This window comes from Gymnodraco acuticeps, unplaced genomic scaffold, assembly GCF_902827175.1.
Source record: "Gymnodraco acuticeps unplaced genomic scaffold, fGymAcu1.1, whole genome shotgun sequence".
Classification (NCBI taxonomy): Eukaryota; Metazoa; Chordata; class Actinopteri; order Perciformes; family Bathydraconidae; genus Gymnodraco; species Gymnodraco acuticeps.
The window spans coordinates 34-14,431 of NW_022989975.1; the positions used below are offsets into that span (position 1 = coordinate 34).

Sequence of the window (14,398 nt, forward strand, 5' to 3'; positions counted from 1 at the left end):
CGGAACCAGAACAGACAGCAGAGGAGGGCATTCAGTGCAACAGGCAAACAAAATGCTACAATTAACTTTCAGGAACAGAAAACAGAAAGTGTTCACATTCACAAATACACTGAAATGTACCAGGACTCAAAGTGGTAGTGACAAGTCGACGGCTGCTGTTTGGTTTCTGATTCAACAACGGCAGTGACGACGGGCTGAGATTCTCATCACTGATTGGCAATTTCTCGCTATAAAGCTCGAGTAAAGATGTAACTCTCATCGTCTTTGCATTGACTTTGCATGTCACACTTAAAACAACACAAAAAACTCAGCTTTTCACTTTTGCCTTCAACTCCGAATCCTCTAACCCAGTGATTCTCAAAACCTTTTTCATCATGTACCCCCTTTGTCTGATTTATTAAAACAACAACAGTAACTGAGAAACACTTAAATGCTACATTTCAAATGTTTACAATCCATCACTAAATTCATGGCAAACCCAATTTTAACATCATGCAATAACACTAAGACGACATTAGCTGCGATCGAACTGATCTTTTTTAATAAGTTGTACTAATTTAGTGAGAAACATGGGCTTGTGCTTCACCGAGGATCCTTGTCATTCTGACAGGAAGGCCACTGCAGTTATTACACTTCGCGTTTTTGAAATATGTGTAACTCTGTAAATAATTTTTTTTTTTTTTTTTTTCATTAACATAAAAAATAAATCTCACGTACCCCCTGCAGTACTCCAACGTACCCCTAGGGGTCCACGTACCCCCATTTGAGAACCACTGCTCTAACCCCTTCGCCCCTATTTCACTAGCTTAGCACTTTTTACTTTGTTGGTGTATTGTTCTTCTTGTAACGCGCTTTGAGCACCAGGAAAAGCACTTTATAATTATAAATAACATGTTAACGGTGTTAATGCAATGAAACGGATCGGTGCATTTCCTGCAGAAACAAGCTGAGGGTAACAAGAGAAGATTTCAGAAATTACAACTTCTTTGTAAGCTTGGTAAAGTATTGGAAGACGATATATTCTATGTTCACTTCTCCATCACATAATTTACTCGTTTGTTTGTTCTTCCTCTCCACCTTCGTCTTTGCTCCATCCTTTCCTCTTTTCATCTTGATTTTCTCGCCCCCAGCTGCAGATCTCTCTCTCTCTCTCTCTCTCTGTTTCCTCCCACTCCCTCGGAGAGCGTGGCTGAGGTGTGAGATCATTCTCCTTCTGGGTGGCTTTTCCTGCTATATGTCACTGTCATCTGTTGGCACTGAGGCTCGAGGGGGGGTCCCTTTTCACTCCGCTTCACCACCCTGAGCGTAGTAAATTCTTGGGCACGAGACTGGAGAGCGGTGCACCCACGGAGCGGAGGTTTTACTGGGCTTGGCAGGGTAACACATGGACCAGTGAGAGAGGGAAGGCAGGGAAAGTGATGGAGGGGGGGGGGAGGGGGGGGGGGGGAAGATTTATATTGAATAACTCCCCAAAGCAGGGCAAGCGGGGATTAGCCCTGCCAGGAAAAAGCAAACGCCAAGGAGCGAGTGAGGCGTGTGGAAATCAGCCATTAAAGTGAGAGGAGAGGGAACCTCAGCAAGAAGGTGAGAGATTTAGTAAAGATAACTGAAAAACCACAACACCTCCATAATCACCAGAATCTGATTCACAAATCACACTCGTGAAATACGAAAGCAGACACAAATCAGCCTTCGGTGTTCAGTTCCACACAAGTAGTAACAAACTGTGTCCAGTACTTATCCAGTACCAAAGGGTTGTTTTGACACGGCGTACATTTTATTTTAATAATACGGTTTTCAGAAATGGTTAAAAAGAATATGTTGGAATTCAAAGTGGACATATTATTCAACTTTTCGCTGGTTGTCAATATATTTGAGGTTCTTACAAACTATCAGACTGTAACATAAGTTGTTGTGGTCCGACTATTAGAAAAAAACTTAATTCAACAACCATTCAGATTTCACTTCCCTTACAAACTCACATGAAGACTTAATCAAATATACCGCCACCCTTTTCAGTATCTCTAACCACGGTTTAAAAACGTTATTTGCACAAGTGTGGCATGTTTTTTATCGTAAGCCAATCAGAGCAGGGCTTCTTAAAGAGACAAGGCGCTAAAAACAGAGCATTTCAGCCAGAAAGGTGAATACAGGTGTATTAAAACAGACAATTTGAGAAACATATTGCCTTTATTGTTTTAATAATAACTCAGGTTAACATGTTTAAGTATCCCTAAAGTATTAACCTTGAAAAATGTGCCTATATGTCCCCTTTAAAATCACACATGGTTTTCATTTGACGAATTGAAAACAGCTAGTCACCTTTTATTAAGAAAAGTGACACATAATTGTGCAAAGAGCTGGTGAAGATAGTAAGATTGTGCAACCATACTTTAGTTTGTTTTGGGTAAATAACCTAAAAGTGATATACATATTTAAATCTAACCCTGGTGCTAAATGTACCCAAATGTAGTGAGTATACATACAAATAAGCCCTAGGTCAAAATGTACATATATTCATGGTTATTAACCAATTATTTCAATCAAATAACATAGAAATGACATCAACCCATTGTTTTTTGTACCGGGTTAAGTCAACGCCAGATGCTTAAGTGTCTAACCAGCCAAGAAACGCACATAAAAACATTGAGCTACAAAACCAAATCAATATTTGAAAGGAACGTATTCCAGATTATGCATTTCAGACTCTGTGAAACAAAACAGACTGAACTCGCAGGGGTTATCCCAGAATGCATCACTCTCTCTATCTGGCCTGTTTGGCTTGGCGTTGGTGAGGCAGAGCTAAAGCATGGAGCAGCGGCACAGTGAGGCATGAATGGAGTTTGGGAGGAATCCAGTCACTTTTCCCCTGAGGAACGAGCTTCAATCAATCAGTCAATCAAACTTTATTTACACAGCCGTTATCACAAATGTGTCTCAGGGGTCTTTTCAGTCTGTGCAGGCATTATGCCACTCTCTGTCCCTAAGACCCTCGCAGTGGAAAACTCCCAAAGAAATCCCACAATTAACGGGAAAAAGACTAGAAACCTGGAGGAGACACAGACGTGCAATAGATGTTCATTTTATATATTAAAAACTCAACAACATGGACAATCAGAATCACAAAATGTCCAAAGTGTTCCAGGTGGCGACAAAATTATAACGTGATTATATTTAGCAAAACAAAATGGCACAATTTACAAAAACACTGAAATGTGTGCCAACAAAAAAACCTCTGGTCGACGGCAGCTTGTTTGGTTTTCTGATTCAATAACGGGCAGTGACGACGTGCTGAGACCACGGAGCAGACGTCCCCTTTAATACTGACAACTTGTAAGTAGAAAAGTGCAATAACCTCAGAAGATTGATTCCCTGGATGCTGAGTTAGAAACATGCCGTTAATGAGACGAGTGCATGGAGATACAGAGAAATAAAAGGAAGGAGAAGAGAGGTGAAAGTCGCCTGAAAATCTAAGCATGTAGCAGCAACACTAGGGCTGGTTCAAGGTTAGGGTTGGTTGGTAAGTTTGAACCAGCCCTAAGCTTTATCACAAGTCTAAGGCCTATAGCAGCATAACTAGGAGAGTCTCTAAGAACATAACTAAGTGCTGGTTCAAGGTGAGCCTGAACCAGCACTTAGTATAGGCTTTATCTAATAGGAAAGCGTATAGCAGCTTATATAGGGTCTGGTTCAAAGACAAACCTTAACCAGCCAACATAAGCTAAATCGAAGAGGAACATCTTAAGCATATTGCAGATCAATAAGGGCTGGTTCAAGGTGAGCCTGAACCAGCACTTAGTATAGGCTTTATCTAATAGGAAAGCGTATAGCAGCTTATATAGGGTCTGGTTCAAAGACAAACCTTAACCAGCCCTATATAAGCTAAATTGAAGAGGAACATCTTAAGTATATTGCAGATCAATAAGGGCTGGTTTAAGTTAAGCCTGGGCCAGCCGTAACTATGAGCTTTATCGCAAAGTCTAAGGCCTATAGCAGCAGCCTTATTCTTTAGAGAGGAGAGTCTTAAGCACCATAACTTGTCCAAGGTGAGTCCGAACCAGCGCTAACTAGCTTTATCTAATAGGAAAGCCTTAGCGTATAGCAGCACAACTAGGTGCTGGTTTAAGGTAAGTGTGAACCAGCCCTAACTAGAAGCTTACACTGAAAAGTCTTCTGACATGTGGGAAAGGTTTCAGCTTTCCAGACCAACACTGGGAGTTTGTTCCGTTTAAGAGGAGCTTGATATCTGAAGGAAAGGACTTGTGATAACTGAGATCTGATAAACCCAAGCAGAGCAGAAACTCAGAACCCAGCATGCATCACTGACAGCCCGTCACATAAACGTCCATTCATAGTCACAGCATCATGACATGGATCACAGCGCTCATTTAAAACACCATTCCCCTCGTGTCCAAATTATAAGTGGCGCTCGCTTTTTTTTGCCAGATTACATTAAGTTAACTCTTTCTGGGAAAAAGTATGGGTGAAAAACCGGAAAATCTTTGCTGCCATCATTAAAAAAGAAGCTTGACTCGTAACAAGAAGTGAGGATTTAATACAGCTTGTCGCACTCAATGACGCCACAAGGAGCAGGAGGAAAGTTAAAAAGACTTAAAGGCAGCGGACTGGCAGCTCCTTTAGTGGAAAGTAATGCACACACACACACACACACCACACAGACACACAGACACACACACACACACACACACACACACACACACACACACACAACACACACACGAGCCCGGGGTGTCTGACTTGCTTATTTTATCAGGTGCACCGCTAACCCCCCCCACCCCCCCCCCCCCCCCCCCTGCCTGCAAATCAGCTTCAGTTCTCTTCTCTCGCAGAATAAGCCTCATTATTATATTATGACAAAGAAAATGCCCATAAAGTCTATAATTATAACTCCACAGTGTTTTCTCCGTATTTAAACTGCCACTTTACGACACATTATTCTGTAATTGCACAAAATTGCGCGGATGATTTTGTGTTTTATCTGAAGAAGGGAATTTATTTTTGGAGTCAGAATTCAGACTTTTTACTTTCAGTCAGATCTCAATTTTTTTGGTTTTACATGTGTCGCTAATTCTCTTCCGTACTTGTCTGTGTACGTAAACACCTTTCGTTCTAATTTATTCTGTCACTTACATTTTTCAACATGTTTTATTTTTTTATTTCTTACGTATTTTTATTAATTTTGTTATTATTTTTCTTATTATTTTTCTTTATTATTTTCCTTGTTGAAGTCATATCTGTCCTATCCTGTGTTTCACCCCTTATTTCTGCTGCTGCTGCTAAGTCCCCTGAATGTCCCTTATCTTAAATATGTATAATATCTTTAATTGAAATAATGCTGCAAAATGAGGTAAAAAGGACAACATGTGCCGACAAAATGCAGTGAAGTGAAAGCATAAAGAAGCATAAATGGGAAATAGGTGAAGTAATACTTAGTTTAGGTGCGTGTGGTGGGCAGTGGGTTAGTGCGTTGGTGTTGGGATCAGGGGGGCACAGGTTTCAAACCCCACTGCAGTCAGCATGTCGTTGTGTCCCTGAGACACTTCACTCCAAGTTGCTCCTGTGGGGATTGTCCACAGTATTGAGTATGTAAGTCGCTTTGGATAAAAGCGTCTAACAAGTAACATGTAATGTAATTAATGAAGTTACTTGAGTAAAACTATCCTGCTATGGATCACATTTAAGACTTTACATTGTTCCTGATTTTCAGGGTTAGGGTCCTCTTTACACGGGCTTTGATGAGTTATGACATTTTGGATCCCTACAAGCAAACCCTAATAACTAAATAAATATGAACTGTATATATATTGGGTTTTCCAATCAGATAACAGCAGCAGTGTGTGTGTGCGTGTGCGGTGCGTGTGCGTGTGCGTGTGTGTGTGTGTGTGTGTGTGTGTGTGTGTGTGTGTGTGATGAATCTCATGTTTAACCACCGCACTGTTTAAGATTACCAGTGCAAAATATTAGACATTTGGTTTTAAAGGAAAACCTCAGAACAGATTCAATTAGATTTCTTTCTGAATGGAGAAAGGGGATGTGTGTGTGGTGTGATGTGTGTGTGTGTGTGTGTGTGTGTGTGTGTGTGTGTGTGTGTGTGTGTGTGTGTGTGTGTGTGTGTGTGTGTGTGGTGTGTGTGTGTGTGTGTGTGTGTGTGTGTGTGTGTGTGTGTGTGTGTGTGTGTGTGTGTGTGTGTGTGTGTGTGTGTGTGTGTGTGTGTGTGTGTGTGTGTGTGTGTGTGTGTGTGTGTGTGTGTGTGTGTGTGTGTGTGTGTGTGTGTGTGTGTTCCTCACAGCATCAGGTAACAATCTTGTATTTGTTTCAGCGCTCGCTGGGTGCCAGACTGAGAAGGAGCCGTCCAGCGGTAATCCATCTGAAGTCGCCTCAGTACCATAAATAAATACTTCCATGCTCCGAAACCCACGATTATTTAACGACTGTCATTCTGCAGAAATGAACATAAATGAGATAATCTAAATTAGAGACATGCGGGGGGGGAGTTTGGGTGAGTTATTCTGCGTGTGCCTGCAGGTACTATCACTTGTTTAGGTTTGGATGATTGTATGGGGATGCAATGTTACCTGATGCCAACCGTTTTTTATATCAACTTGTTATGTGTCTTTATTTTTCATTTTCTACATTTTAATTGGAAGAAATGACACTTTAAGATGTTGAAATGCTTTACTCACTCTGTAAGGAATTTAATTATACAATTTTTTTAAATTAATTTAGCTTTTTAAATATCAATCATACCAATATGTAAATGGAGAAATGAAACTACAATTAGAATATTTGATGTATTTTTTTGGAAGAAGATGTTGAAATGTATTCGACCCTTCACTCAGTCAGCAATAATAACATTTAAAGAAATAAATACATTGAATTGTTTTAACAGCTGAACATTTACACACCTGTATGTTAATGGGAATTTGAATAAAATAAAAATAAATGAATAATTTGTTTGGATTTCTCTGTTAAAAAAACAACTCCCTGCGACAAACTCTATTTTTTAAATTAGGAAAACACTGGTTTATGTTTTTTAATGTATTTTAAAGTAACAAATATAAATAAAATATGTAATATATGATTGCTGTTCCCTATTCAACATTATCTTAGTTATTATTTAATAATGAGAAAATCACCTGTTTATCTTAATTTATCGATTAAAAATGACTTTTTAAATGACAAGACTCAACAGAAACCCAAATACACTCAACGCATAATGATAATAACACCATATATATTACATATGATATTATATATAACCGGCTGCAGTGTGGGAACATTTGGAGGTTTTATGATCTGTATGAAGGAACAGATCTGAAATGTGTTGGACAGATTTCAGAGTGTGTGGCCCTGCAGAGGCAATTATAGGCATGTATATTTTCAACGTTATGCCATGAACACGACTCACACTCACACACACCACACACACACACACACACACACACACACACACACACACACACACACACACACACACACACACACACACACACACACACCAGCTGCCGTGCTCAAGGTTTTTTAGATGGAAATTATTATTATTATAAAAATGCCTTCAGATTTTACGCATTATTATAATGAAACAGCCTGACCTTGATTCTCGCCAACATGCTGCTTTCCCCCGTCACTTTTAAAACATATAATAAAATATTTTACTAGAAAATCTCTGCTTCCTTCAGTTTCAATGTATTAAATAACACATGGAGCAATTTGACGGTTGATAAGTACGCGAATGATCGTTAATAAATATACAAATACGGAGGAAAATGTGTGTTTTACGAGTGGATGCTTATCGTATTTCAAATATATTTGAAGCACTCTTTTATTTTATTATAAGGCCTCCGAGACCTGCATTCAACTTTAGTCGTCAAATTATGTTATTAACCCTTTTTTAATTAACATATTTGGATATTTATGCTTTCTTTGCTGCTCTTCTTATCGTTTAAGTCATTTTGTTTTACAGTCATTATTAAGAATATGCCTAGTTATGAAATAAGTGCAGAAACGGAGATAAACACGTGAGATATTAAAGCAGGTTTGGAGAAGTAAATAAATGACTCCATGGATCTGTACAAAATACAACTGAACTCGAGGATTAAATACTCACTTTTTATTTCATCCCATAAAAAAAGTCAAGAAAACTCGTCATTTAAATATTAAACAGAAAAAGAAGACAATAAAAAACGCCAAAATATTTGTGCCATAAAACGTAAAAAAGGAGAAAGAGTTTTTTGTGTTTATGTACAACATTCTTTGAAAGCAGATGTGGAGAAACTCTGCTCATAGTGTCTCTGTTACCTGAGAAAAGGCTCTGAGTCCTGTCAGCTGCTCACTTATGGTTGGCAGTGTGTAGCTTCTGATACTCCTGGTGCAAAGTGAGGAGGTGTGGAGAGGCAGCGGGGTGGAAGAGAGCAGGCGAGCCGAACATGGAGCTCAGAGGAGGGGAGAACCCGGCGCACTGAACCGGGGAAAAGGCTTCAAACCCGGGGTGAGTCTTTGAGAAGAAGCTGGAGAGCGCGGGCAGGATGCTGCTGACAGGCGGGATGGACACGGGGCTGCACGGGTGAGAGTGCGCGTGGTGATGGAGGTACGGGTAGATCTCCAGGCTGGGCAGCTGCAGAGCCGTAGCTCCAAACGCATAATGCGGGAATCCGTGCAGCGCGCCGTGCTCCAGCTGCTGCCCCTTCAGCGGGTCGAAGCGGAAATGTTGCCGCTTGAAGCGCTTCCTCCTCCGCAGGAAACTCCCGTTCTCAAACATGTCCGAGGAGTTCGGATCCAGGGTCCAGTAGTTGCCTTTTCCCGGGTTCCCTGGCTCTCTGGGCATCTTTATAAAGCAGTCGTTCAGAGACAGGTTGTGCCGGATGGAGTTCTGCCACGCGGGGAACTTCTCCTTGTAATACGGGAAGCGTTGGCTGATAAAGTCACAGATCTCGCTGAGGGTGAGCCTCTTCTTCGGGCTCTGCAGGATGGACATGGTGATCAGAGCGATGTAAGAGTACGGAGGCTTCACCGAGGCGGGACTCTTGCCTTTAGCGGGAGATGGACACTCGGGCTCGGGGCTGTACGCGTCCCGCTCTTTGGTCTCGGTGCTTCGTGACTCATCCGAAGGTTGGAGCTCTTCCTCTGCGCTGTCTTTGAGTCCTTCCCCCACTACGTCGATCACAATATCCTCCATGGTTTCCAAACCCAATGTCATAGTAGATGTCCGCGGGCGAAGCCACCTGCCAACAGGTGGAGGAGTGACAGCTTCTCCAAAACTTGATCAACACACTTTTACGCACGACTCATCTCCATTCACAACAAAAAAAAGATTCCGTGCACCTCCTCCTGCTCTTCAACAAGCATCCACAGTGTTCCGCTCTCCTAACCGCAGGCGATGATATCCTTTGTTTTGGGCACTTTTACGCGCAACAGAGCGGTCAGCGAGTGATTGTGCGTAAACGTGTAAAAGTGTGCGCGTCCTCCGAGGTGTCCAGCATCATCTGTAATCTGTGTTGCTTTCCTGTGGCTCGGGTGGAGGTGGATGTGATGTCACGGTGAGGCACAAGGAAAGGGATTCTGACCAATGAAAAAGACGCACAGGGTACCAAGAAGGCCTGAACCAGCCTCCATCGGCGGCACAGCGGTGCCAAATTGACGCGGACATTAAGAGATCCTTTCAGGGAAAACGTCCTCATGAGCAGGGAATCAGGAGAAGGCTATATTTAGACAGGAGTTCACATTTTGTTTTTAGGCTGTGGATTTCAAATCTGCTTTAAAAGTGGGACAAAAATGTTCAAAATTATAGAAAAATAATAAAAGAGCGATTGTTTTTTGTTACCATCGTTAATAAACTACAACATTATTTACTTATATAATTTATTATTATTATTATTATTATAAATAATCTAATTTTACCCAAAATATTACATTTTCAATAATATGTATTTATATGTTTCCTAAGAGTTGTTTCATCTGTAAAAAGCTTTTGGAAAATCACTTTTGTTTTACATTTACATCAAACCAAGGAGGGAAGAGCTGCACCTGAACGCACCACGCTGATGGAAAACGATAATACAACACCATAAATACACATTTTAATTTCCACACCAGATGATAGACACTTCGGATCACCCTGAGTTTACAGCCTGAGGGGGAAAATCCCCAAACGCTTCTCTACGTGAGGCAGGGATTTAAGCCTTAATCCAGGGAAGGCTCCTGCAGCCGCTCTTTACGCACACTTGACGCACAATTACATGTTTGTCAGACGAACAAACAGAGGATGAAAACTACAATGAGTGATTTACTGCTGCTGGGAAAATAATAATTTGTCGCCCGCATGCATGATCTTTGAATTGCACAGGAGTCTCACTGCGGGCTTTCGGTCCTCTAACACAATATCGATAAATACCACCATGTGTGAAAATGGAGAAGGAATAATATTTGAGTCTGGATAGAAACTCTCCATTTTCAAACCCCCGTGGATTATCTTCTTTAGTAATGGCAGCAGAGGGGTGATATCGGGATGAAAGTAATAGACTTTCACTCTTACATGAAAGCGCAGAGAGGAGAGGAGGGCGCTCTGGGTATTGTTGGGAGGCCTCTGGTTGTTTGTGTTTAATGATGGAGCCCTTTGTTGGGGATTCCCACATTTCCTGCCTCTAATCGTATTGATACCCCGGGGGCAGAGGGTCTGGGTCCGGACTGGGTGGGCTGTGCAGGACCGGCAAAGCTGCAGATGATTTCCCCAAATTCATCACGCATGTCCTCAGATTGGAAACAGGCCCGCGTGCGCGTTGTGTGGTTTCAATAAGGAGCAGGAGCGTCCAAATCTACCGAATAAAGATGAAGGTATGAGAGTCAAATCACAGGATGGAGAGCAACACAGAGGGGAAGAACTCAGACCTAGAAGTAATACTATATTGTAAAAATACTCTGTTACAAGTCAAAGTAGAACATAATTGGCATCAAAATGTCCTTAATACACCAAAAGAAAATATACTTTTTTTTACGTAAAAGCCAATTACAGAATGACTGGATTAATCACAGCTGGTAAAGGTGGAGCACATTTGAATGCATTCATATATACTGCTCCTGGATATCTCAACCTGTAATTATAAGTACTTGTTTATTTATTTTTTACTAGCCAATAATCTGAGTCTGTAAAACGCTGTTAGAAAAATGGAGTGGAGTAAAAAGTGCAAACCTGGCTCCTTAAATGCGGTGGAGAAGAAGAAGCATCAAGTAGCATAAACACTTGAGTAAATGTACTTACTTTCAACCGGCATTTGCAGATGAACCAAAGTGTCCTGCAGGGTCAATATCTTAGAGCCCCCCCCCCCCCCCCATCATAAGTCTGTGCAGCATTACAGTTGGGCTCTCGGAGAGGTGTAATGCAATAAATATGGAATCGTTCAAATCAATGAGGGGTTTTTCTCATCCATTATGAAAACAATAGCAGATCTGTTATCCAAAAACAAAGACCATTGTTTTCCAGTGAAAGTACATTTACTCATATTGAACTATTTGACATATTATTTCCATGCATCCATGCATGTGCTTCATGTCTACTAAAACCAACAATTGCATGTCATATCATTTGTTTGTTAAAGAGACAATTTGACGTTACAGATATCAAGTATTTGATGCAGTTCATATCATGTCAGCATATCATCAAGTAACTAAGAGGTTTAAATGAATGGTGTTAAAAGTACAATACTATCAAATGAAGTGGAGGAGACTAGCGGAATATGGACAATTGTGTATTTTGGTTGTTTTCCTATGTTTATAAACCGCATCAGAATTTATATAAAACTTATGAGAAAGGTCATTGCATTTTGAAAAATGTAAAGTATGGTATTACATTTTAAAAAAAGTAATATGTCAAAATATATTTTTAAATGAATTGCATAGTATTTTTTTTTAAACAATCCTAAACATTAGTGTATGTCGAAGATTTCATGACAAACATCACAATACAATATGTCAAAAATATTTAAGAAGTCAAGGTGTTGTATGTGGAAACATATTTAAAAACTCATAGTATAGTTTGACAAAAATAAATTAAAAGTCTGTATAAAGCAAAAATGTAAAAAGTCGAGGTAAAGTTTGATATTTGAACAATAACAGATCTGGTACCCAAAAACAGAGAGCATTGTGTATGTGTTGTACCGCAGATTACTAAGTAGGCGAGTAGTAACACTTCATTTATTTTATATATTGATATTTTGCAGGAAATAACCTTCTTTCTGCAGGTCTCTAACCATCAGACCAGATGTTTCCTTTTCTTAGAGAAACTCTTCCTGATCCAGAGACCAACGAGACGCAGTGTGTTTCTCATGAAGAGCCCCATCCATTACATTACATGTAACGAATATTCAGTATCCAGTACAACGACATGCTGACTGCAGTGGGACTCGAACTTGATAGACGCTGATTAGAAGTACAGCACTCTATCCACTGAGCCACAGCCGCCATCCATCTTTACACACACGCACACACACACACACACACACACACACACACACACACACACACACACACACACACACACACACACACACACACACACACACACACACACACACACACACATCTTTATTCACTTACAGAGCTGGCAGAACAGGGGAGAATATCACGAGTAATCTTAGGTATCAGGAATTATAACACACACACACCAATTGACATGCATATACGCATATATACACACACACACACACACACACACACACACACACACACACACACACACACAGAGAGACACTTGCACACTAATTTACAAACACAAAAAAGCACTCAAACACACACCATTAGAATCAGATGGACACATTCACACACACAGAAACACACACAACAATGGAAAAACACACAATACACAAACACACACACACACACACACACACACACACACACACACACACACACACACACACACACACAGCTGAGCTCAGTAACACATTATTTATTGATTGGCAGATCAACGGCTCCACAACAGAGGAAGTGACACAGGCTGTGTGTGTGTGTGTGTGTGTGTGTGTGTGTGTGTGTGTGTGTGTGTGTGTGTGTGTGCGTGTGTGTGTGTGCGTGTGTGTGTGTGTGTGTGTGTGGAAGCTTTCATGAGGACTGAGTCACACATCTGTATCTGAGTCCTCATCATCACTGTGACTGTGTGTGTGGCGCCACCTAGTGTTAGAAACGCCTCAGATATATCGTGTCAGTAAAAGGTATTCTACTGTGAACAAATATCGTATGTTGAAAATATAGAAAATAAATAAATTATAAGTAAACTATGAGGTAATAAATGATGACGTAAACAAGTAATAATATAGCATGTTGTATCTAATGGATCAGCCTCTGGTAGATGTTGGTTTAAGAGAATTAGAACAAGTTCCCTGATGTTTCCAGCAGAGGGAGCTCTTTCCCCAACAATAAGTACCGTCTGCTTCACCGGGTTCACGAGGGTCCAAATCACGGTGGATTATTGTATACAAGTCTAAAGTACTGACATACATGCTGATCTTTGGTCTGCTGACCTCAGTGAGAAAACCACTACGCTACACTATGCTAGAATGGCTGCAGGACCCATGGTAGAAATGATATGCTCACAACAGGTGCAATCAAGCATGAGGACGTACTTTCAAAATAGCAAGAATACCGCAGGTTCATTATGTACTTACTTACAATCCACCATGTACCCCTTGCACTTTTATTCTGAGACAGGAATGATTTAATGTATGTCATATTTTTTAAATGCTAGTTGTAATTATATGTGTGTTTGCTCTGGACAGTCTTTTGCACTAACTACTGCAATATGTTCATCATTAAGTGACTGTTATTTTGTAATGTGTTGACTGTTGTGCCTTTATTTATGCCTGTGTGCATATACATGTGTCTACGTTGATTATGTGTATACATATATATACTGTATATAAGTGGTTCTTCTTTGTATATTTGTATTTTTAATCCTCAGGATTGTGGGAAACAGTGTTTCGATCTCTCTGACTGTACACACAAAATGAAAGATTGACAATAAAGTTGACTTGTTTGTTTGTATAGTCTCTTAATGTTTAGGTGTGGAGAGCTGAGCGTAACATATTCATTGTATAAATGCCTGTTATCCTGTTCATATGATGTCTGCAGGGTGTGTGTGTGTGTGTGTGTGTGTGTGTGTGTGTGTGTGTGTGTGTGTGTGTGTGTGTGTGTGTGTGTGTGTGTGTGTGTGTGTGTGTGTGTGTGTGTGTGTGTGTGTGTGTGTGTCCGAGCTGCTGTCAGAGGTCTGAGGGTGGAGGAGGAGGTGTGTTTAAGCTCATGTTGAGTGACAGTCGGTGGTTAGAAGCTGGCTGGAGGTCAGTGGGACCCAGAGAGTGAGTCATGATGCAGGGAGATAGACTGCTGCAGA

At 40.7% G+C, this 14,398-nt stretch overlaps 1 protein-coding gene across 1 annotated transcript; it reads right to left on the reverse strand.

Annotated features, from left to right (window-relative positions):
* Positions 1 to 8,171: 8,171 nt before the first annotated feature.
* On the reverse strand, positions 8,172 to 9,474 carry LOC117543149 (forkhead box protein D2-like). Its single transcript, XM_034211242.1, has one exon. It carries the CDS (start codon positions 9,215 to 9,217, stop codon positions 8,351 to 8,353), a length of 867 nt encoding a protein of 288 aa, XP_034067133.1. The 5' UTR covers positions 9,218 to 9,474; the 3' UTR covers positions 8,172 to 8,350.
* Positions 9,475 to 14,398: the final 4,924 nt, after the last annotated feature.